Source organism: Pseudomyrmex gracilis, unplaced genomic scaffold (genome assembly GCF_002006095.1).
Source record: "Pseudomyrmex gracilis isolate BER0280 unplaced genomic scaffold, ASM200609v1 scaffold_116, whole genome shotgun sequence".
NCBI lineage: Eukaryota > Metazoa > Arthropoda > Insecta > Hymenoptera > Formicidae > Pseudomyrmex > Pseudomyrmex gracilis.
The window spans coordinates 188,104-213,833 of NW_018020700.1; the positions used below are offsets into that span (position 1 = coordinate 188,104).

The 25,730-nt window shown below is 43.2% G+C and overlaps 1 protein-coding gene across 1 annotated transcript; it reads right to left on the reverse strand.

The window, feature by feature from the left end:
• Nucleotides 1–80: 80 nt before the first annotated feature.
• Nucleotides 81–24,749, reverse strand: LOC109856376 (serine-rich adhesin for platelets). The gene is made up of 17 exons (XM_020431582.1): nucleotides 24,552–24,749; nucleotides 24,160–24,287; nucleotides 23,470–24,010; nucleotides 22,569–23,382; nucleotides 22,377–22,454; nucleotides 22,065–22,273; nucleotides 21,704–21,939; nucleotides 16,353–16,834; nucleotides 9,555–15,126; nucleotides 8,467–8,907; nucleotides 3,017–3,159; nucleotides 2,666–2,853; nucleotides 2,250–2,352; nucleotides 1,978–2,139; nucleotides 1,420–1,646; nucleotides 1,106–1,317; nucleotides 81–933 (listed from the first exon to the last, which is right to left on the reverse strand). Exons 4-17 carry the CDS (start codon nucleotides 22,857–22,859, stop codon nucleotides 779–781), a joined length of 8,499 nt encoding a protein of 2,832 aa, XP_020287171.1. The 5' UTR covers nucleotides 22,860–23,382; nucleotides 23,470–24,010; nucleotides 24,160–24,287; nucleotides 24,552–24,749; the 3' UTR covers nucleotides 81–778.
• Between the last annotated feature and the right edge of the window lie 981 nt (nucleotides 24,750–25,730).

Consider the following 25,730-nt stretch of genomic DNA (forward strand, 5'->3'; position numbering starts at 1 on the left):
TATTTTTATAATTAGTAGAGTTTTTTATGGATCAGTATAATAATTTTAAATTTACTAATATATATTATTTATTTTATAATTATTTTTTCATTATATTAATTTTCTCATCACACACATGTTAACCAAAGAAACAAAATTGGTTTTTGAAAACAACTTGTCTTTTGCATCATAAAATACAAACACTTTTTTACACTCTTTCGTATACTTTTTAAATCAGTCAAAGTGACAAATAAAATCCAAAAAAAGAATGAAATCAAGAAAGCAAACATGTCACAAAATGAAATAGATAATAGAAAGAAATTATATACTTATAGACGAATTTGATACATATAAAACATTTTTTATATAATAATATGGAAAAGTAATTGTACATAAAGTGACAATATAACATAAACATGAGAACAAAGAAATTAGAAGATAATTTAATAATTTTGTAATACGCGTACGTATTGCTACATATAAAAATATTAGAGCGAAACCGACATTGACGTATAATTGTCTTCAATTTCGGGCGAAAAATCGTTGATCTTTGCCGTAAATCGAAAAATCTTCGCAGAAAAATATTCTTTCGTACAGAAATATTATTACTATACACACACGTTGTTTCCACAAAGGCACTGATTTTCGATTGAAAAAAAACTTAAATAATACGTCCGTCGGAAGCGCGACACCCCCAAAAAACTATATACAATCTATATTTCGACTAAATGGACATTCCGAATTGTTTCTCATCATTCAGAACGGGGAAACTAAAAATTACTTAAGATTATCGCGTCTTTTAAGAACCGCTGTTTTTCCCGTGATTGTGTAAATTCGGCCTCAACGTCACTGCGCCCTCGACCCAAAAATTCGGTCTCTCGAGCATATTCTGCCATAGAGACAGTTCCCGACCGGTCGCATCCATCCAGTCCACCGGTTTCCCATAGTGCTTTCCTGAAACAGATAAAATAAAACTCATTATGGGTGTACAAAGAAATTTTATGTGACACTTCATCGGAGAAATATGAAAAAAAACGTGAATAGATATTTAAATTTTCAAACTAGATTTAAAATACGAAAGTATATAAATGAACTGCATATTCTCAATTCTGCGATTTTTGCGTACCGGTGCCTAAATTAAATCGAACGCCGCCGAGAAATTCATTGCTAGCGATTCGATCGTGATCCCAAACTGTCAGTTCTAATCCGCGTTCTGCCAACTCCTGCAAACTGACGTCCTTGTAAATAAAGGTGTGACCCCACACCGGCGAACCACCGGATCTACGAACGACTCCGGTCTTTTGCTTGCCGGATCGACCTTTGTCCGGTAGTAGGTAGCTGAAGAGACAGAGGTATGGAGACGATTAATTGAGTTTGAAACACGCGTCAAGAACAAATTAGCAACCATGTTGCAAATTAAAACATTCAATAAGATAGTACCTTTTGCAGAAAGGATCGCAGGTGCCCGAATTTTTGCCGCGCGTCTGCAAGTTTCTAGCTTCCTTGACGAGCACGTGGAGTGCACCGCGACTCCAATTCTTCTTCGTTTTGCCACGTTCCACTCCGTTTTCCCGATCGCGTTCTTGTTGCGTCGGGTCCGGAGGCACGAATTTCAGCCCGACGATTACCTCGCCTTTATACGAGACCGGATCGTCGAACGGTTCCGTCTGCAAACAATTGTTACAATGTGATGTTTAAAATTTCGTTTAAAATTTAAATAAATGTTGTGTCTAAAATAATTTATCTGAATGTACATCTACATACATAAAAATGCATTTACATGCGCTTGTAGTATGTATGAGCATACACATCGAAAGCGCTACAAAAGAAGCTCTAACGTCGCAGCGTACGTTTGTGTCGATCAAAGAAATAAATAATGACATTCTCCACTAAATAAAAAACAAAGTATTTGAAATATATTTAACTTTCAAAATTAAAAAAAAACAAAAACAAAACAATGTCGAATTTCGCGATTATATTAAGTAGCGACGAACTTACCCTCTCCTGAAGAGGATACCAGTGCGGCGTCGGATCGTCGAATATCTTGTTCTCCAGAGGCATTCGCACCTCACCGAGGAAGTCGTTGCGACCAAACATGTCCGAATGCCAAACTGTTAGCCACAACGTTCTCGTTTCCAGGCCACTTAAGCTCATATGGAACTAAAATTGCGCAATAACGAACCGAAATGTCTCTAAATGTCATGCAAACGAGCAGTAAACAACTACATAAGCCATGATATTATTATATCTCCATTACTGAACAACTTTACCTTCAGCGTTTCGTTGAATTCCGGATTCAGCGTATGCTTCTTCACCTTCGTTTTTCTTTTGCCGCTCTTCGATTTGTCCGGCAATAAATACACTTTAACATATCTGTGAAGAAAAGACGTAAAAAATTCAAATTTCTACAAATTGTGTCTACTTAATCTTTAATTTTTCATGTTTATTAAAAGATACAAATGTTTTATATTCAGAAATATAATTACGTAATTGTAAAAAATAACTTTTCTACTCATTAATATTAGACACATTTTAGAAGTATTTTTTATTTTTTTCTGTTATTAGATTTTTATTGTTTTTCTAATAAGAACAAATATAAATTTAATATAAATTTTACAAAATTCTAGAAAATATAGAATAGACACAAAGCTCATACTATGTAAAAGTAGCATTGTGAGTAACTTACGGATCCGATCGTTTACGCTTCACGTCTACGGGCGCGAGGTTCTTGCACTTGGTCACGTGCACCTCGAACGTCAGATTCTTGTAGTCGTACTGCAAAGCGAACTCCACCTCACCTGTGACGACCACGGAACGACAGCAACGTCCCTCACCCGCGCCGCTGTACACCGACGCCATCGAATCAGAACGTGCCTGGAATCACGATCGCGAAGCTATTTTTTCTCACCTCATCGAACACTTTACACGAGCATCATCTTCCTTCAGTTACAGAGCGACGAAAAATCGTGTTTAACCAGTGATAACGGGTCTTGCAATTAATTTGAATTAATTATTGCGAAATGAAAATTGCACTTACTCCGAGACTCGACAGAGACGAGCGAGCGGCGAGATGGCCCGGATCCATGTCGTCCATATCGATGACTGTGTGACTAGAGCCTGCTCTCGATCCCGCTCCGATAATCGGCGTGCTGCACGCCTCCGACAGACTGCTTCCATCGTCTGTGACACATCACGAGAATGACATTACTCAATCTGACTCGGATTACAACGATCAGTTCGCCGAGAAGATACAACGCTTTCGCTGAAGCTCAATTTTAATTAAAAAAAAAGTTATATGTCTCTACGTATTTTTACATACATATCAGTCTAATCAATAATAATCGCGACTCTCAATATTGCTCTAAAACGAATCAAAGTTTCTTTATCTTTAAGTTATTTGTCATCTCTTTAGTTCTACCGACTTATTACTAATTCAGGAATATTCGTCGCGGACGCTTTCTTATATGGCTTTGAGCATTTGACAAAGAGATTTCCAGGGTATTCTATCTCGGAGTCGCTCTCGGACGCTTTCTTCTCGTCAGTGGCCAACAGCAACGGTTTCTTTTCCGTCTTAGGAAGAACCGGTAAACTGTCGATCACGCGCTTTATTCCGCTGCTCAGAGTAACGCTGTTGGATGAAGATTTGCTCCTGGAATCCGAGATCGACGAGCTGTCTTTGTGGTCGATCAACGAGATTTCTTCCTCGTTCTTTACGGCGTTCTGCGTCGCGAGAAACCTGTCATCCTTCGATTCTCCGTAATTGCGCTTCGTCAAAAGAATCGCTTCCGTCGCGAGTCCAACGCCGTCCGCTTTCAGTTCTGTGATATCGTTCGACAAAATTCGCGACGTTTCAACGGCGGGTTCTGAGATCTCTTTGTTGCGCGTCTCGTTCGTGTCATTTCGATGCAAAGCCGGTTTCGTGTAACAAGAACCGCAGCAACATTCGAGCAGCCAATTCGAGCCGAAACGTTGCGCGATTTTTTTAGCGGTTTGAGAGCCTTCAACGGAGGGCTCTTTAAAACTCGAGTAACGAGCACTTGCTTTAGCCATTTTTGTTTTCAAACTTGTTAGATTTGTAGCATTCTTCTCGTCTCGATTTACGCGCGCAAATGCGAGTTAATTAAATTAAGCGAACGCGTTTTTAATTAGACATCACATTTTTGGCTGCTTTTTTTATAGTAACTTAACACACACATTTCTAAAAATGCGATGCAGAGCGAGAAGCTACACTGACTGAATTTATTCACATGTGTTTGCTCTTATACCAAACGGAACAAGGGCAACGATAATTCGCTTCCTGCTTTACAGGAACAACAGCTAGCAGCTTCCACGTTCAAGGTCCAGGCGTATCTGGTGAGTTTCGATAACGATAATTGTCTTCAAAAAGTTTTTACCGTTTGTATGGAAACTATTGTTCCGAACAAATTTTACCATTTTTTGCACGTGCAAAAAACCTCTCGCATATCGAAAGACGTATGCCACGTCAAGTTCAATGTACTGCTATGAGAAATTTTTTTATTCAAAAGAGAAGTTTAATTTCTATCGGTAAAAAGTAACTGTATTTAAATCGTCGTGTAACGCTTGCTAGAAAGCGCGAATGCCCGCAAACACATGTGCAAGTTTTTTTTCCTATGTACATATACGCGGAAAATTTACGAGAAAAGATAAACGTTCTCAGCTGTAAACGAGCGTTACGAATGCCACGACACTTATGCTTCTCTTCTAGAGAAGCGTCGAGATTTAATCGCATCGTTGTGTTGTGCATCGCGCTGAGTAACGTTCGAGCAACACGAACAATTAAATGTTAGATAACGCCGTTCGCCGATAGTCGCTGCTTCGAGATAATCGCAAGCGCATCCTATTCGATGCACGTCTGTACGATAACGTTCTCGCGATGGCACCGATCGCCTCGCGAGAAGTTTTGCGAACGGGTTTAGGTGAAATGTGTGTCAAGGTGAACATATCGCGAGGTGTCTCTCTACGCTTCGTCCGAGAAAAATGACTTAATGAGCGCCTCTCATCGTCCGCGACTTCGACAGAAAGTACGCAGATACAAGGAAACATTTTTTTTATGTTTATAATGTATTACACGCGTGTAATTTTGTTTTTGATGTATTTTCTTCACACGCTCGTTTAACCGAAGAAGATTGTGTCTCTTTTTTTCAGAAATTTGACCTCTCTCGGATTGTTTTTGTCCGCGAAGGCTCCGGATCTCGCTTCCTGCGCGAGGGAAACACAACACGCCCGTTATTCAAGCAAACTGCGTGCACGCATGAGAACGTCATAACTGGGACATAGTACTACGCACGTAAAGTGGCATTGTGGGTGAAAGTTCTAGCGCGCTTTGTGCCTGACACCGAGAAAACTTCCAATCTCGATTGATTAGGCGAATTGACCAAACGTAACATCTTGTTGACCGAAGACAGACTAGACAATAAGATTTTAAAAGAGATCACGTAATCTCAAACCAATCAAAATTATCATCTGCACATTTGTATTTTCATGTACGACACGATATTTCAGCTCTGGTTGAATTTTCTTGAAGAAGCACAAGTTACCCAAGAAAAATTTTATTATATTTGACACGTTTCCGTTTTACTTGCGATATATATCCTCGCTAATCCCACTCCGTTTACCTTTCCCTTAGAAAACGCTATTACGTATACGTGTGCAATTAAATTACTACCGGAGTTATTCGCCAGAACCATCGAAGGGAATACGCTCGCGAGTCAGTATCTTTCACCGCAAATGCAGTAGTTTGCCTTGGCAATTATCGAATTACTCTATCGCAAAGCATGGACATAAATACTGTTGAGATATAAAAGAAAGTTGCGCTCACAGTGTGCTTTTAAATAAAATGATATAACTTTTGTTTCGCGTAAATTTTATTTGCACATTTACACTTAAATTTATACCTTCATTATATTCCATGCATAATTTACATAATTTAAGAAACTAAATGTATTTTTTTTTTTTTTACGCAATAATGCCAAGCGATTTGTTTGCGTGTGCGTTTTCACGACTTGGTAAATGCCGATCGCCATCGTGAAAGTTCTGAAATGGAAGTAAAGTACACGACGCGGGCACAGAAGCGTAACACCATATTTCATGGTTGTCAACGGGAAACCGTTTTAGCAATTGTGCAAAAAGCTTGACACGCATTCCAAAAGTCGCGTCAACGTTCTCAACGCTTTACACGGCGCGATGTTACATTCTGAATTTTTTTACCCGCACATTCGAAGAAGAAACATGGTTCAACGATCTCTCGAATATACGATATTTGGCGTAAACCAGAAGCTACGAGCCAGTTACGAGGGTAGCTACCCTGTTATCGATCGGCAGGAGGCGTCAGTTGGGAGTGGCAAGGACCTCAATTTCATTAGCTGCAATTCGCGAATAGCGACAGATTTCAACGGAATTGTAAGTTAATATCAATGCGCTTGAGACAAAGAAATAATAGCGCTCCGATAAGAAATCGGATATAATCGGATATTTGTGTTGCTCCACATGTCACTCAATAACTGCAATAACTTGTTACACGGGCGAGGAAAAAACGCGCGCCACAGATTATTATCGAAAGAGTATATTTACGTTCGCGTTTGGACTAGGTCAATGCTCGGCAAATATTGCGATATATCCTGCCGGATCGATAAGCTGTTATATAAAGTGCAAACTGCACACAAAAACTATATGAACCGTTTTATAAACGCTCGCGATTTTCATTCTCACAGTGTCATAGTGCGCGCACACTGTTGCGCGGATACTTTATACTATTTATATAATGTATTATTTTTTACGGGGATACAAGGTTTTCAACGGTACGTGCGTGCGTAGTGCGTGCAAGGGTAGGTAGGTACGCGAGGAGTGGTTGGTTGCGTGGTTTTATCGATTGTCGCGCACAAACCCGACGGCACATCACTCACAATCGCGGAGAATTTCCGACGGAAATTCCAGAAAAAAAAAAGAAGAGAAATCTCATAATAAGGCGGTTGCACCTGTTACACTTGAACGAGCAGCTGAACGATCGCAGCATATTATCAATGCGCGCGTTCTACTTATCGCGCGTAAAAGCACATGTGTTGTTAGCGGTTGAAATGAGCGACGCGCTCTCTTATTTCTGTTGTTTTTCAATTTACAGAATTCATTATTTCGTTTATCGTAATATGAATTTGTTCGACCAAGTGTGAGCGTTAGGATACAGGTTTTTTTGTGTTAATTCATACATCGATTTTTCTAAACTTAGAAAAACTACGTGTTAAAGTTCTCCCGTAAAAGCCATTGATTTTACACTTCATATCTTCGCGCACATAATTTTCAACACGTTATGAAATCGACTTTCTATTTATATATATTCTCTTCTTTTTTTTCCGCGAGATATACATAACTGAAATTATTGGCGGAAAGATAAAAGGTACTTTTCTCCAAAGAGGAGTTGCGCACACACGTTTTATAATCGAGAACCAGCCAGGAAGACCACCGGCCTCCGGTGTCCGGAAAATAAAACTTTACGACGCGTGATGTAATGAACAACACTGACGCAATATCGTAATTAAATTCATTTTCGTTAATCAGAAAGAAGACAAATTGTAACGAAGATGTGAGAAGGCGTCGGAGCTAACTCAGGTTTATTATTACACTAAATTTCACGCAACGAGTAGCGCACTTTCGCAACTATGTCCCGCTTTTCGCAACGTTTTACGCGAGTCTTCGAAGAACAAAACACTTTGCCGCCGCTCGTATCGCTGACGTTTACAGAAAAAATCACGCTCCGTGCCATACAGATTATTTCACGGTTTTAATCGTTTAATGAGCAGATTATTCCTCAATTTTCGATCTGAAGTGAATAGTTTTATGATTTTAGGCATAAACTCAAACGATATAGCGTTTGAAAAAATACAGCTTAGTTTGCTAGATCATTTCGCTGATCTAAGTTGACATTATTTTAAAAACTTTTCTCCTCGACCTGCAGTTTTCTTCGTTTAAAACGATACTCGCTGTATAATTCCATACGTATAACTTTCATTTGCATGGCACGCTGCACCGTGTATGCGTGACGATACGGGGACCGTCTCTAGTTTATCACATGAGAATCATTTGTACCTCCGACCGAATTTCCTTTCATCTATGCGCTTTCTCTCCCCGTCACTTAAAACGCGTTTTCAGATTTAAGCGTGAGAAGCACATTCTCTGGTTTATTTTTATTCTATGCAATAAATGTATGCATTTCTTTAAAATATTATGCGGAATAAAATAACAACAATATTGAGAGTAATTAGAAATATAGACGCAGAGAGAAAAATCGAAGATTGTAAGATATTTTTAATGTATTCGAGAGAAAAATAAAACATTATATTTGATCAAATCTGAATTGATTGTTTTTTTTAAATCATATTTCGAATTTCTGTGAAAAATATATATGCAAACAGACTCGATACAATCAACATCACAAAGTCAAAAGAAAATGAGAGAAAAAAGACCGACACGTACCTGAAGTAAGTGACATTGTCTGCTGCCTCCTCGACCTCGAACTGTCACGTTTTCCGGTCGATTGCGAGCCGGAAACCTGAAGACCCGGCGCACTGACTGCACGTTTAGGTCCACCGCCGATAGCACCGGTTCCGACATTGCTGTTTCTTGCAAAACCAGGCGGTCGATACCGGGCGGATTTGACACCACTGTGTTGTGGCAGGAAGTGATAGACACTGTGCGCTTTGTGCATCGGCGATGATAACGACGACGCCGCCGTTGCCGCTGCCGATGACGACGTTGTTGTTGTCAGACCAGTCGTCGTGGTCGACGCGGGTAGTCGCGGCAGGGAATTGGTAGCTGCACTGATCGCGGATTGCATACCACGTGGAAGAGTTGTTGCACGGGATTCCCCACTGTATTCCAATTCATCCTCGGTATCTTCATCACCGGCCGACGCACCTGACGCGATGCGATTTCAGAGTAAATAAATTTGATAATAATCTAATTTTCTTTTCTATCTAACTAGAGCTCGCATGATAGTTTATTATTTCCGTTCTTTTATTTTAACAATATTAGATTTCTCTGTGTAATATCATTATTTATAATTAGCGAAGCTATTTTTTCTCTCGATTGTAAATAAACCATCTAATCTTAGATATAATAAATCATAATAAATCAGAGTCGAAATCGTGCAGCGTAAAATATGCAAGAATTACTTTCCACGCTTCTTAATTCTGACTCGATTCACTGATGTAAGTAACAACTGAATTAAAGCCCGTGCAGCTGCGTAGCGCGCGCATTCATTCCACGTATAAAAAAAATACAACCCCATTATATATCGGATAAGAGATCCAAACATAACTGTGGCTATCGTGGTCAGTCCGCGCCGTAGCGTAAATGCGGAAAGAGAATGCTCGAACAATCTCGAATGGGATTGCTTGGCAGAGTCGGCGAGGCAAGATCGACCCGCAACGCCAATTACCGCCGTTTCCGCGATGTAACATGATCCACGGAAGATCCCTTCGCGCGTCGAGGAACGCACACTGCATTCATCTGTATGAACACACACACACACACACACAAAGAATAGTTACGCTCAAACTCACCTGACTCTCCCCTGGTATTAGCATCGGGAACGGAAGATCTTCGGTTGCTCCAGATCCTCTCCTCGACGGAACCACCACATCCGTCGCCGCCACCTCCACCGCTAGTTATTCCACCTCCGCTACCGCCGCCGATCGAACCGCAGCTTCTCACTCGGTCCAATTGTTCCCTGGAGAAGCTCTTCGGATTGAAGAGAAGATCACCGGCGCTGCGACGCTTCGCGGCGAGAGCACTCGCACTAGCACTGCCACCACCACCACTTACGTCACCGGAACACGCCAACAGACTCAGTTTCGTTCTTGAGTCGGCGGCCATCAGCGCGGATTCAAAGCTACCGCGCCAGGAGAACCTCTCGTAATCGCTTGCTTCTCGTTCTTCTCCCTCTTGACCGGTGGAAGCTACCGGATGACTGTTGATCAACAATAGAGGGTCGTGCGACTTCGATCTTGGCAATTGCAAATGCGCAGACGAAGGTGTATTGGTGGAATCGGATGTTGATTCGTCGTCTTCGGTAGTAGACGCCGAGGATGGAGTTCGGTGATGTTGAGAATATCGTCGCCAGGTAGTGGAATGATGTTGAGCGGTTGGACCGCCTTCCGAAACCTCGTGCATCAACGCCACCAGCCGACTGCCAATGTGATGCATCACTTTGGCGATCAAGGGCGGGCTACTGTGTGGCGTCGAGTTAGCGTCCGAGCTCACGCCGTCGCCGGTCATCTTCGTGAAGCTCTGTACCAGCTTCTGATAGACGAAAGCGGTGTCTCTGCCTAAATAAGGTGCGGGTTGTATCACGGTACCTGTTTCCGATCCTGGTTCCTTGAGTTGTTCTTTCTCCTTGTCCGATAGAGTTGCGTCACCGGAGGTAGTGTCGAATTTGCTGATAATCTGCTGACAGCTTTGCGAGATCTGCTCCTGCAAAGCGGATCTACGACCTCCAGCGGCGCACTCGAGGTCAGAACTAGTGTAGTCCGAGCTGTCGTAGGAATCCGACCACGTGTCCTCCGAACTGAGATACTCGACGATCTCGCGCACCTGCTCGTCGCGAATTCCCGGGACTGTTTTCATCAGTCGCGTGAGTTCGTTCTCGAAATACACCAATTGCGGCGGTTTTGTGCGATTTTGAGCGCAGACTCGCGTCTTGGACGTGTATCCCGCGAGTCGAGGACTCGGCGCCGGCGAAGCGCCACTGGAATTCGTGCTGGCGACATTCTGTCCCTGAGTTTGGCCGTTTGTATTGGCTACCATTGTCTTGAAGAACTGTCGCATCTTCGACATCATGAGATTCGTTTCCTCGTCGCTGGACCAGTTGTTAAAGCTGTCCTTACGCGACAGCGACGCGTTCGCCAAGTGCGGCAGGCTCGTGTGATTCACCGAGTGTTTCGTCACGTTGTTCCTCTCCGTGCCGACCATTTCAGTAGCGCACTGATTTGCATCTTGAGGATGCTCCGAGATCTTGTTGAGCAAGCGATCCTTGCCGCCTTCTTGATCGGTTTCAGCATTATTCGCTTGATTGTCGTCAGGAAATTTCTGATGCTGAAGAAGATCGTCGCAGCTGCCGACGAAACCCGAGTCGCGCGATTGCTGCTTCGATCGTTGATTATCGTTCAAATTCGCCAGAACAGAATTTCTCGATGAGTCCGCCTGCGAAGATAACGGGGAATTTAGCGTGTTGTTGCTGTTGGTGAGGGTGGACGGCGACGAGGACGAGGACAGAACAGACTCCGGCTGCGGTGTCTTCGCTCTGTCCGAATCTTCGGAATTTATCGCCTCGTTGTCGTTCTCCATCACGATTTCGTTCATCAGTGTCAGTTCTCTGCTGGGTTCAGGCGTTTTGTTCCGATCGTCTGGAACACGCGGACTTTGAGTTCCTAGATTTCGTGTCTTTTTCTTCTTGCGTTTCACCGTGTCAAACTGGCCGTCCGTGCCGAAAACGGCGCTCTGACCGTCCTCGGTGCCATCGGTCTCCGTAGACGAATCCTCAGACTGAGTTTCCTGCGTGTCCTGATTGAGGCTCAGATCCTGAAGAGAATTCTGCGAGCTCAAGTTCTGCGAGCTCTGCGTAAGAGCCAACAGATTATCCAAGGAAGAACTGTGGGATCTGCCTGTGCCTCTTGCGCGCACTAATTTTTTTCTTCTCTGTGCTTCCGGACTGGGTCTACCTTCGGAATCGCTTCCTACCGAGCCGTCAGAATCTCTTCTATCCTGATCGAAACCAAGGAATTCTGATAGATAATACTTTTCTAATCGGGAAGAATTCATGAAACCGTCACTGGTGTTTGATCTGTCCTGGTTTTGACCACTGCCGTTGACCTCGTCCTGTCCGAGCGACTCTAATCCTTCGGAATAGATCGAGGAGGTTTCCGACAGACTGTCAACTTCACGCGAACCTATGCTGGAGTTGTTTCCCTCACCACCCAATCCGAAGAAAAAGTATTTTTCCAGTTCCGATGCGGAAGGTGGTCTCGGCTTCTTCGAGGGACTACCCGCAGCCAGACTGGGCTCCGTTTCGCTCTCCTCGCAAGATTCCTCAACGATGGTGTGTAAAGTAAAGTCGATCGCTTGTCTTCGGTAACCTCTAAGCTCCTCTTCACGATCTCCAAAGTTATTGGCTTCATCCTCGGAGCTCTCTTCGGTGGCAGTGGTTCCTCCAAGTTCGTCCTCATCATGAGACACTTCCTCTACCCAGGAATCGTCATCTGCCAGACCGTCTTCGAGAATAACAACTCCGCTAACTACAACAGAACCGGAACAGTCATCGCTGGACTGCGATGAGGCACGTGCGCGCGTATTCTCACGACACTCTGACACTAAACGTTCTTTCGACACGTCATCCGCGCTCTCCTGCCAACAATTGAGAGGTTTTTGCGCGTTCTTCACGGACACGTCGTCGCTTTCACTAGCACTACCGACACTCAAACCACTATCCGCCTCGAGCTCGATCGACTGATGATTCGTTGCAACGCCGGACACCGCAGCTGGCAGCCTCTTCACCATCAGCGGCTTACGCGGAGCATTCTTGCGAGGTTGCTCGCTGGTCGCTTCCAATGCTAGCTGGAAATAGCCGGCAAGACCTTTCTGGTTTCCGAGATGAGTCTCGTCCGGTTGCAACAGCGTCGTCGTGTCCGACGTGACGACGCTTACCGGTTGATACGACGCTTCCTGAGTGATCATCACGAAGCTTCTGTATTTATTATTACCGCTACTGTTGTTGTTGCTGTTGAGTTGGACTGAGTCTCTCGCAAGATCCTTGGCCAACGCTTGGCTATCAGCTGGGGGGCCATTCTCTTGCCGAGTGCACAGACGTCGCTCGACTGAGCGAAATCGTGTCGGGCTCCCCTCCTCGGGGCTCTCACCACTACTACTACCGTCACTGGCGCAATTGTTACCATCACCACTTCCTCCCACCTGTGCTGTAATCTCGCCTCTCACCGGGCCGTCATGCGCAGTATCCACCTTGCTGCTGGCGTCGTCTTGTTCCTTCTCCGCGCTCCCCAGCCTTTCCTGGATCCTGCCGGTGGATATCGCGTCGCCCACATCGTCGACTACTCCTGCCCGCTCTTCGCCCACCGACGGGTCGTTGTCTCCCGCCTCGCCATCTTGGCCGTCACTGCTGCTGCCGCCACCGCCGTCGCGACGACACATAACGGACCGATAACCCTCGTCGTCGTCTTCGTCATCGCCGTTGTTGTCGTACTTCGCACCGATCACCGCCTCCGTTGTCGTCGAATCGTTCGAAGACCGCTCGCTGATCGATCTCTCGCTTCGATTGACGCAGCTCTTAGTCATCATCGAACTGCTTCCGTTATCACGGTTACCGTAAAAATGACTGTTCTCCTTGATATTTCTCGACGTGTCTTCCGTTTTCTTTCTGCCGATTTGGTGTAGCAGTTCGTCGTTGATCGCGGCGACCTGCTTACTGAAATCGAAGGATGACTCGGACTGATTTACCTCGTACTCGTGAAGATCGTCGCTGCTCACTTCGCTCCCCGTGATGTTACTCTCATTGCTGGTGCAACTGTCAGTGGACGCGTCAACGATAACGTCGCCATTCGAGCAATTTGTTTCTGATAAACATGACTTATCTCCTCGCTTCTCGTAATCGTTCGTTGCTATCAAACGCGAGATTTCGTTATCGGTAGTATTTTGAAATTTGTCTTGGCTGTTGACGTTGTCCGCTGGAACCGAAACTTTGGAAGAGGTTCCGGAGATTTCGAGGGAATCCGGAACGATGGTCGAGTCCCAAACGTCGCTGGAAGGTGACTTTGGCTCGATCAAATCATCCTGCGAAATCTTTGATGTCTCAATTGTTTTTTCTTCAAAAACATGTACTTCCGAAACAGATTTTTCGCTTGTATTCGAAGTAGCTACAGGCAAATTGATACTATCAGGATCGAGTGTTCTGATGGATTTAAGTTCGATTCGATTATTGGAACAGTCATTATTATCTGCTAAATACGCCTCTTCGGTAATTGATTTGTGTCGTAGCAAAAGAGGAATTCGCTTGTCGCCGGTCCCATTTTTCTTGCCGCGACTTTTTCGTTTGTCGTTCGAATTGGCAACAGGTTTATCTGACAATTTATTATCCTCGTCGCGACGATTGTCAACCACATAGGCCTTGGAACGGCCATCGGACTCTTCCAAGTTATCCTTGCAGGTTTCACTTTCTACAATGGCATCCTCGTCGTTCAGCAGTCTCACGTGTTGCAATACCACAGATTCCTCCTCGGGAATCGAGATGATGCGTTTCAAGGTCACTCCACCTTCGGCCGCGGAATCCGAATCATCTTCTTCGTTGTCTTCGATATCGTTGTCGCTGGTGAGCGAGTCGTCATTAACAACGAACACTCTGGAGAATCTGTGCGAGCTGGAATCATCTTCCAGATCACTGCTGTCCGCCGATGATCTCCCGGACGAGCTGCCCGAGTCCTCTCCTGAACACTGATACATCTCCTGGGCGCTTCTCTCGAAAGACGATGACAGAGAATCCTCGCAGGCAGTTTCTTCATTTCTTCCATCTATCTCTTCGTCGTCTTCATTGCACTTTACTTCACTATTTTGTATTTCTTTCGACTTCGATTTGTTCTTTATGCTGGAGGAACTGGACTCACTGATGTCTTTCGACAAGGTCTCTTCTTTCTTGAGCTCTTCAGTCTTCGTGACGATTTTCGCATCATCTCTCACATTTTGACCACCCATTTGAGAGGATTCGAGAGTCGATGGTGCTGTCGCCGTTTCGGTTATCGCGTCGTACAATTGCGGCGCTATCACCTGATCCGGTGGGCGAAAAGTGCAAGTGGCCGGATCGAAGGTGCTGGCAAGCTGGGGGTCCAGACGTGCGCCATGTAGAGGTTGATTGAAGCGCGGATGCCAGGCGAACCAGGGCGCTGCGGGATCACCTCGTAGCCTTAGACTTCCCGGCTCGGAATGGCCTTCGCCGCGGCTTATCATCGATGATGCGGCCGCCGCGAAATCACCGGTCCACAGTGCGGCCGGTATCGGCACCGGGTAAGGAACCGGAACCGGTATGGGCACCGGCACTGGGAGGACGTTCGCACTTCGAGAACCGCCGCAAGCCTGATAGAACGATAAAATAATGGCATCGCGATTTCCATCAAAAACACTATTGTTTTAAGTTTTTTTTTCCAATTTTTTAACATTTCTATTAGTAAGCTATTCTGACATTATTCAAAACCATAAATTTGTTCTTCTTGACATTACTCATTAAAGATTTTAATTAAATTTCAATTAAAGTTTTAATTTTTAAGTACATAATTTGTTAAAATAATCTATTAACTTAAAACAACAGCTTTTGTTTCGTGTCAAAATTGTTCTGCTTATAGAATTGATGATTAAATAAGAAATGGATTAACAGCTCGGCATTCAACAACGATAATTTGCTACGAAAGCGCTTATCGATCGGCATAATCAGCATGAGGCGTCGTTCGATATGAGTACCGCGCATACGGTTTATTGACAATGTGTGACCGTGAATTCCGCGTAGCCGCCGCGTGCTGTGCGCGACGACTCTCTTCGCTAGTAGAACGTGAATGATTAATTTAGTTGCGTAGCAATGTGTTTGTCAAACGCGGATGCACAGCACCCAGTACATATGACACATATCCATGAAAAAACATTTTTTCTCATCGCGTGTTCATCTTTCCTTCTGTTTACTCAAAGTTATTTTACAAATAAATAGATTGAAGATTATTTTAACGCACTATTTGTTCTGGCGTCTTGAAAGATCTGTGAAGTTTTCAAGCTTCAATTTAAAAGATAAGACAGAATGTACATGTACTGAAGTTTTTATAAGACATCCTACTGTAAAAAGCGCGTGTTAAGAATCAAAGTTGATTCTCTGATTCTCTGATCTCGATGTTTATTATTGACGCTTTTTTGTGATAATTGATTTTCGATTATTTGTGTCAACAACATTCAAACTGATAGTTTGGAATCATAATTGTTATAGTTTAATGTGAGATAATTTCTAAGTACGATTTAAAACATGTACATGTATCACACCATTGATGGCGCGTTCGTATCAGTGTTCTATATATATAAAAGTTAATAATTTTATATAATTATATATAAAGATTACATGTTTAAAAATATATTTCGCGCACGTACATCCAGCACGTGGCTCTCATCGATCGAATATAACTTTTAGCTAGGTTTTGATACTATAAAAGCTTAAACTTTGTAAAGTTTACATGTAAAAAGTTTAATAAAAAGAGACAATGTAATAAAAATTATGATTATTTTTTTATTTTTCTTATCACTGTTTATTAGTTCAAGAATCATACCTGACAGGCGCCGGAACCGCGTCCCGGACAGCAACTCCAAACGTTTTGATTGACACTGGAGGCGTCCGCTGTGCTGGTGACGTTGACACCGGCACCAACGTTGGCGATTGGCGTTGTCGGCAACGGCAGGGAACCGCTTTCGAAGTAGTCCCAGTCGCAGTCCTCAAGCGACTGCGCGTGATGATGATAATGGCCGCTGTTGCGCGGCAGTCCGTTCAGGTAGGACGAGCTCGAGCAACTGCTGTCCGCGTCGTCCTCTTCACGACCGGACGACGAGTCCGAGCTGATGAACACCAGGCGTCTGTAGTCCACTATGGACGCCAATAAATCCTGACTCTGTCCACCTGAGGTGGAATTGGGACTGCGATGCCGACCACCGCTTCCGGCCCCACCCCGTCCGATCAGATTCACCGTCTGCAGACTCTGCAGATCCTCGCCGCCGCAGCAGGACCTCGCGTGCGATCTTCCGCGTCGTCGTGAACCTTTTTCAACAAGCAAACGAGAATATGTTTTCGATTTGCTATTTCCAATCGATACACTTGATTTACTTTGTCCCGGGGTGATTCAGCGATAAGATCGGGAGGACGCGCGGAAAGACGAAGAAAGACGGTTGTAGATATAGAATACGGAATTTTCCGATAATCTCGGTTTATCGATTTAATTGAGATGTAGGTGTAGGCATTATCAGTTTTATCTTAATAACTTTTTCAAATTTCCAGAGTTAAAATTGAAGTACGATTAAAATTTATATAAAGAATCGTATAGAGAAGAATCGATAAGAAACAGATTTTAACTTCTTGTAACTGCATTTGATTGTTTTAATTGATCATGCGATATCACGTGTCGGCGTGTACGAGAGCAGAAGCACATTCGGCAATTAGCAGTAAGCTAAAAGCAATGATGTGATAGGAAAGTTGTATGATAATGAGTCGCGGCGTAACGCTCATTGCTCTCACTCGGCTCTCTCACAAGTGCGGCACGCAGAATTGGATTTATATCTATTGTGCTATCCGCGCGGGCGAAACAATGCGCTTGTGGTGCGCGTAGGCGTGCGTTGCGCCGACGAAACAACGAAACGGCGTCTAAATCTCTGTTTGGTCACGTCATAGAGCGCCTTGGCTCTAACTAACTAACTCACTCCCCCGGTCTTTTTCCACGTCGTAACTATGCATGCGCGAGATAAATTACATCCTCTGTGTACGCGCGCGAATCCGCTTTATACAATTGCTTCTGCAAACAATTGCGAAATTTCCTACCACACACGTGTCTAAAGTAGTATGGTTTTTTTTTCTCGCGAAAACTTGTACGCCCCTGCAAAAGACTTAGTTTTCGTGCCAATAGGAAAAAACAAAACGGTACAGTCAAGTGACGTCTTGTCATGAATGGCGGCGGAAAGGGGCATGAAGAAAGAGGAGGGCAGAATCGGGGCTTGTGCCGTTGGCGCGCTTTATGCCTGCTTTTTACGCGCCGCTGAATTACCTGGTCAATGGCACTAGAGGGGGTCTGTGGTTTCTGTCCGAGTGTATGATTTTGTTTCGTGAACTTTTCTCTCTCTCTCTCTCTCTTCCTCGTCTTATTGCTCTAGACCTTCAAATTGTTTTTGTGAATAGCTCAAGAAAAAGGAAAAGAAAGAGAAACGAGAGGGAAAGAGAAGGAATAATTTTACCTTTAATTCACTTTACTTTTTTAATTAAATTTTGCTCTCACAGAAAGTAGGAAGGTAGTTAAGTTAAGTTAAATCAATTGCTATAAAAAAACTCGAGAAACTTTTAGTACACTAATGATAACACTCGTTGCAAAAGACATTTTCGACGTTTTGCAGAATTATGCAAAACATGTTTCGTTCTATCATCATGCTATTGACACCATTCCAAAATGGCAATAGCTTCAACGGACGACGACATCAAAAAGTGACACAAGCGTCTCTGTGTCACTGTAATAAATCGAAATGTAAGAATACATACACAGAAAGTTTTACCGGTGTGTTATTTCAGAGCTAGACTTACACTCAGCGCACACTACACTGAACTCAAAACGCACAACATAATTGTTATAAATACATATTCTTCGATATCCAGAATGAAAATACATTCAATTAACACCGGTAGTGACGTATACGTATGTACCTTTTTTTATTATTTAAGAATGGTCTCATAAAAATCGAATAATCACTGAATACGTTCGGAACTGTCACTTTCATGAAAAAAGAATCATAAAGAAAACTGGCAACCCATTCGGACGAATCGGTTTCCTCGACCGGGGTCTCTCGCGAAATAAAGGTGGCTCTGGTCGCTACATCAAGGCAAAGAAGGCAAGGTGAGCGATTCGCGTGGGCTACCGCCGCTTAACTGAGAGCGTCTACGCCGAGGGGCACACCTGAATCCCGCGCAGCGTCGGTCACTACCTAACTACGACGGCTATAGTGCCCCGACGCTATAGTGCATTGCGCTTTGTTATACCGGGCGGTCAGTTCGACGAATCAACTTTTGTAAAAGTTGATTCAATGTTGCTCTTCATATTCCTAAATTATCGTTTCGAAGGAATTTCGTATCTGGACACGGAGATGCGCTTTGGAGATACTCTAAACGGTAAAATCATATTTACAACCGTTCAACAAACGCAAAAAAATCTTCGGGATGGAATATCCTAAAGTACCGCTTACGTAAGCGAAGTCCTTCGTTTTGTAGTCCGATCTGACCGCGCGATAACAACGTTTCGGTGCCTGGGACGCTTGTTTTATTATGCAACTCGTGTCGCTCGTCGTGCGATTTCGCGTCACCCCGTATAGCAACTGCGGCGCACAAGTGAGTGGACTATAGAGCGTCAGCAGGGAAACGTTGTGTTATACACTATTATTCCTATATGCTGGTTCCCCGAGGCCGCTTCGCTTCGCCTCACCTGCTGCTGCCGCGCTACGTGCGGATATAATTCCGTGCCAAAACGATCAAACTCGAGCGGGAATGAACAGCAAAGATGGGCAGATAAGAGAGTTTTTATTTGAAATCTGGAACGCGCGCGAGCACATGTTGAAATTCACGAACTAAACTACGGCCAAAACGTGACGATAACAAGGTACCGTTAATTTGAAACGCAAAGACGCGCGAGAGAAAGAATATGAACAATGAACGCCGCGAATGAGAAAAAATACAGGATTTTGAGTATAAACGTCGAGATATACAAATTAAACATCGAAAGCAAGCTACTCACTACTTTTACAGGAGATTTTTTTTACGGACAAATAATTTAAAATATTATTCTACTATACAGGAGACTATATGTTTTTTTTTCACAAATCCAAATACAGAAAAAATATCAAAGAACTTGCATGTTCTCTTTCTTCTCGTACTTCCATTTTAAATAAAAAAATGTCTCTCGCACGATACGAAGCAAGTAAAATAAACACGCGTCACATTTTGACGACTGTTGTGTTTCAATCAGATTTGAGCCACAGCAAATATAAAATCACGACAATCCCGGTGTAGAAAACGAGAAAGTACATTGACAGTAGAAACGTGAGCGACAATTCGACTATTCTTCTCAGTTCCATATTTGCAAAACGCGCGTTCTGAACAAATACAGAAAATAAGTATGTGTGTGCGCACGATGGATTTTGATAGCGACGTCTAAAACGTTCGATTCGAACGTCCGATGTGGATTTTACGATATCGTCTCCCAACGATACCGCGCGCGAAATTAACGAGCTCGGTCGAATCGCGATGATTCAGAATACGCACATTAAACGTTTCATGCACTATTAAACGTCAAATGCATTCCTTTCACATTCCATCGAATCTCTCGCGGCGGACGAAACGCGAGATTAAGAATAATTATGCTTTTTTTTTATCCTCAATGTTTTCTTGCTCCGTTGAAATCACCCAATGCGCGATTGTGTGTGCCGCAGAACGTTCGATTTCGATCGAGAATCCCAAGGAAAATGTTCCTCAGAATCAAGAGCGCGTATTATGCCGCGCTGTTTTGTCTCAAAAATTTTGTTTCATAAAATATCGCAAACAGGAAATCTCTTTGAAACAAACAAAAGAAAAGTCAGCGAGTTTTCTTTAACACTTTCGATTATTCTTCTTTCGTTACTAATATTACTTTTCTCTACGTGAATATTTTCACTCGGTGCCACTTAAAATAGAAATTTATGAGTCGTTATATCCACACTTTTTTTACGTGTAATTTTAGTTGGATATGATTTTACTGCTGCAGAATTCACTGACTCGGGAACACGATTGTATTGTCGAGCACGCTTTGTGCGCGATTTTTAACTTTTGAGACGTCAACGATTTCACGTGGCTCTTCTGAAGAATACTGAGTGCTATTTGAGTTCAGAGAGTTCGCCAGGGGCTTCGATAATCGATGAGCTTATCGTTACGGAAAGCCATATGGCCTACTTACTCATGTTTTGCACACGCGTATATATTAAATGTGTAGAAGCAGTTTATTTTAAATCAGTGAAAGTAAAGAAAAGTCAGTACTTGCGTGTTAAAAACAAACTTGAAATTTTATCTAATTATCTAATTAAAATACAAATATTACTGTTATATCTGACAGTGTTTTTTTAAATATGTTTTCATCTATAACTAATAACTATCAATAGAAAAACGAAAAATCGTTTCTATTTGATTTATCGAACGAAGAAAACATTTGCTCTTTTCCATCGCTTAATAAGAAGCGAGCTTGTCGACACTGTGGCAAATGAAAACAAAAATTATACAGCGTCGTGACTTCAAGTGAGCAATCGCGAACACGCAATTCAGCAATTATGGCAATTATTGGTAGCCAATATGCAGGTAGAACGATCGCGAAAGTGAAACGGTACTTGTTATCGTGTAATAAATAATGTTTAACCGATTATTAATTGCGTTGGCTTGCGTTTTTAGAGTAAGTATATAAGATGCAAATGAATAAATTAGAACGCAGATAAACAGAGGTAAAATTCTTTCACGTACTTTTCTTAAAAAAACGGTAACAGTTTACTTCACAACATAATTAAGAAAGAAAGCTCTTAATTTTATCTCCTTTAATCTTAGATTTGTTTGTTTTTATTCGTCTGACATTTAAAATTACATTAATATATTACATTTGTTGTTCTGAAGAAATTCGACATCGACAATTCTATTTGTAAACACTTCGTAGGCACAACGGTGCCTCTGTTACGCGAATATTAATAGACGAGATTTTTGTATCTCGTCAATGGCTGAATCGATCGACTTCTTTCTAGTCACAGTCAACTTGGATTAAAAACCTAAGAGTTTTGTTGCGTGTATTTCTTTTGAACGGAGATATTCAAACGTAAATTACTAATTACAAAAAAATGTCGATTTCAGTAAAGAAGTTCTACTTACCCTGAGCGTCAAATTGTCTTCTACGTCGCAACATCGATCTTCCCTGCGAAGGAATTGGTCCTGTTCTGTCGTGGCCATCTTCGTTGACTTCGTCCTCGCCCGCACTGGTTGCACTGTCACGTTGCACCACCTCGTCGCCGCCGATCGTCGACGAAACCGCACCGCTGGTACCGCCGCCGAAGAACTTCACCTTTCTGGTCACATCCACATATCCGTGCAAACCGGTCTCGCTTAATCTAAATACCAAAACCAAAAATTGCAAATCTTACTGATTGCCACTATGATCTCAAATACGTTTAAAGAAATTCTGCATTGAGTTTAATATAATTGTATCTTTAAAATTAAGAGTTAAGCGACGTGCCTGACGCTCTCGCTGCCGCTGCTCTCGTATCTGGTGCTGCTGTTGGACTCTCTTCTGGTTCGTGTTATGGCGTCGCGTATTCTCTGAGAAGCGGAGCAAGAGTCCGCTCCGATTTTACGCGGCAGTGCAGGAGTTGGCTCGCTCTCGCTCTCGCGAGGACTGTATCTCGATGATCTTGTGCTCAGCGGACTGGCTTCGGGCGACAAATGCTGTTGACAAAAATAACAATAAATAAATAAAAGTATAACTAAAATATATATATTATGAGTAAGCCTTACATTGTATTTTTTTGCATTTCTTTGCAAAACTTACGCTTGAACAACGCTTGTTTGGAGTGTCGTCAGTATCGTCCGGATTCGAAAATTCCTCTTTGGAAAACTTTCGTCTCACCTTGAGAGACAATAAATTCATAAAAACAACGAGTCGTGGTTAGATATATCAAGCAACATAAATTATAAATATACTAATTATAAGTATACTAATGAATAAAAGAATTTCACTAACCACTTGAAACTCATCCGCCCTCTTTTCATAACCAAACTCCAGCAAACCCTTTTTTTCGGTAACGATACCGACGATGTCTCCGTCGCTGCTAACGTCCAACAAACGTTCGGCGATGCTCGTGTCCTCCTCGATGTTGTACCTCTCCTTGTCGTTCTCCGCGACGGACTCGACCGGTTCTTCGATCGCGAGCAAATGCTTCTCGTCTATCATCTCCTCGCCTACGACCATTGTGTTCTGCTCTCGCGTTCGTTCGTCCTGCGTCCTATTCCCCACGACGATAACGTCGATCATCCTTGCCTTCTGATTCTCAACATCGGTTTTCTCGTTTTCCAAATTTATTTCGTCCCGCTCGACGGAAACAATCGTTTCTATAATCCTCGACGATTCCTCACAGTCGTTGGTACCTTCCTTGTAGTCTTCGCACTTGATCTTATTTTGTTCGCCGGTGACTTTCGATTTTGCTAAGCCGCCTACGGTCTCCGTTCTCTCTTGCTTTCCTTTTGCGGATTCTTTGATCAAATTCGCACTATCTCTGCCCACGTCCTCGCGACTGTTGTCGCGGCGAAATATTCGTATTCCCGATTTGCCGGCTTCGTCCTTGCTGGTGGGCGTTAACGAGGCGACAAATGGCGGAGATCGCACCTCCTCCTTGAGATCCTTTCGTGTGGACTTCAGCGAATAACGGATGTCGTCCTTGCTATCCTGCCGCTTCAGACGTTCGTCTTTGCCGCGGGAAGACAATAATTTTGGAATCAGACTCGGCACGCTTATGTCCTCGCGGCTGCGTCTCAAATCGTCGGTGCTTCCTCTGTACCTATAGAAAATTAAGATGTCCTCATAGAAATTATCCAAAGCTTTTTCAATAAGATTAAAACTCAAGTGGAAAAAAAATGAACCATACCTGAGGGGAATAAGTGATCGTTTAGGCGACTCCTGTGGACTACGTATGTCCTCGAATTCTCTGGAGCTCCTTTTAAGAATAGGAATGTTTGATTTTCTTTCGCCATGCTTCGCCGGGCTCAGTTTTGCATCGGACGATATAAATTTCGCCAAAATTTTCGGCGGTTTTATCAGCGAGATCCTCGGCGTACTCTGCTCTTGCGGATAATTCTCTTGCTCCGCTTCAACCCTCTTGCTGACTTTCGAAGTGTCTGCTGATGGCACTTTCTCCTCTAATTTACTGACTGATTGTTCTCGTTTCGTTCGTTCGTTGTTCGGTGTGTTTCTCCTCTCGATCGCTTCATTTGCATCCTTGGAGTTTTCTCCGGTGTTCTCGATGCCCTCCTTCGAACTGCTTTCTCGCAACTCTTCGGTTCTCGATGACGTTCTATCGGCGAAGCTCGAATCGTTCACCGGTTCCCGGTAATCCTGATGGCGAGACGGCAGACTGCGATATATCCGCAATTCCGGAGATCTTCTTGCAGCTGACCAACGTGGAGGACCTTTCAGAAAAATAATTCGTCACAAATCTGATTAAGGCGAAGAAAAATGTTCAGAAAATTATTATACAATACATTGACATCGAACGATAAAAAATTTTTTCTTTTGCAAAATTGTATACGCCAAAAAAAAGTAGACGATTAATTCTCACCATTAATCGTCCAAGCTCGTCGTATGCTGCGATTCAGTATATCCACTGAGGACAATGATGTCTGTTCGTTTGCAAATTCACCGGAAGTCGGACTTTCGTTCGTCCATTTATCGGCAACGTGTAATTCTCTGAAAATTAGACAAATCAACGGCATTAGGCCAGCAATCAAGATACGCGCTAAAAACAAAGGAGCTTAGTCTTAAATTTGAATTATTCGCCAGTTCCACACGTCTTACATTTATATTCTTAGCTATTTGTTTCACATGTGTTGTTTCGATTGTCATTAAATAATAAAAAAAAAAAAAACCAATTAACATCTGAAAAGTTCTGTCTTCTGTAATAATAAGAACGTTAACGGAACGGCTGACAAGTGTGTTTGAAGAAACACTCACGCGATCTTGTAGCATATGTTGCAGATCCACTCGACTTCTTTGTCACCTCCTGCGTAATTCCTGGTCTCGATGCGACATTGCCGACACACCCGATGTCTGCAGCGCTTGCAAGTCGCACCGGTGTTGTAAAATCTACCGAACGGTGCACTGCATCGCGCGCATTTGCGTCCTTGATGCGATAGTTCACCGCCGCCTCCGCCGCCACCGCCGCCGCTGCCGCCGGACGCCTTGAGCAGCCCCCTTCTTCTCAGGTACTGTAGATCAGCCTTCAGCCTCCTGTGAACACACAAAGCCGGATGCAGATCCCGAAGTATGTACCTTCATCGGGTTATTGCGCCTTGGCAACTTCGCGGAGAACATCGCTCGAGTAGAGCAAATAGGATCAGGTTAAAGGATCATACACAACGCAGTCGAGGAAAGTTATTATCGAATGATATGCAATTGTTGTATTGTGCAAACTATATTGTATCTGTTTTGTATCTATATTTTTATAATATTATATTTTTATTTCCGATGCAATTTAAATAAAAGATTTGTTGTACAAATCATCAACCCTTTTTTCATCCAAACTGATTGCGATCTTTCCTTATTATTGAATGGAAGCAAACTGCCTGGATATACTGTGAGTGTAATCAAGCAACAGTTTCTCTCTCGAGCGTCAGATTTACGCGACTAAGTGCGAAACGCATGATTTTATCGCCTGGACACGTAGTTACACTTAATTATTGTTTGCTTCAAACTGAGAGCGCGAGCTGAGAGTAATTAACAGCCGCGCCGTTCGTTGCATATATTATTCAGTTATAACATACATATACATATATATGTATCTGCACATCGATCAACGTTTTATTCATCGAGCGGCGGAAAACGACGAGTTTAACGAGCAGCGGGACCAGATCCGTATATTCCGATTGCCGGTGTTCGTTGTGGCGCGCAACTTAATGGCCGCGACTTACTCATGCAACTGACGTGCGTACGTGACGTGCCGTGTTTCTTCTCTAACCGTGAACAAAATCGTTTCATCGCACTCGAGCGGTCGCAAAAATCGAGTCCCGCCAGATTTTCTTCCTCGTCGTTGAGGAAACGAACACGCGCGCTGTTAGCTGTGTGACATTAACGAGTCTGTTACTTACTGCAATAAAACAAGTGTGTCGATGTTTGATCGTCGGTTTTGATAGC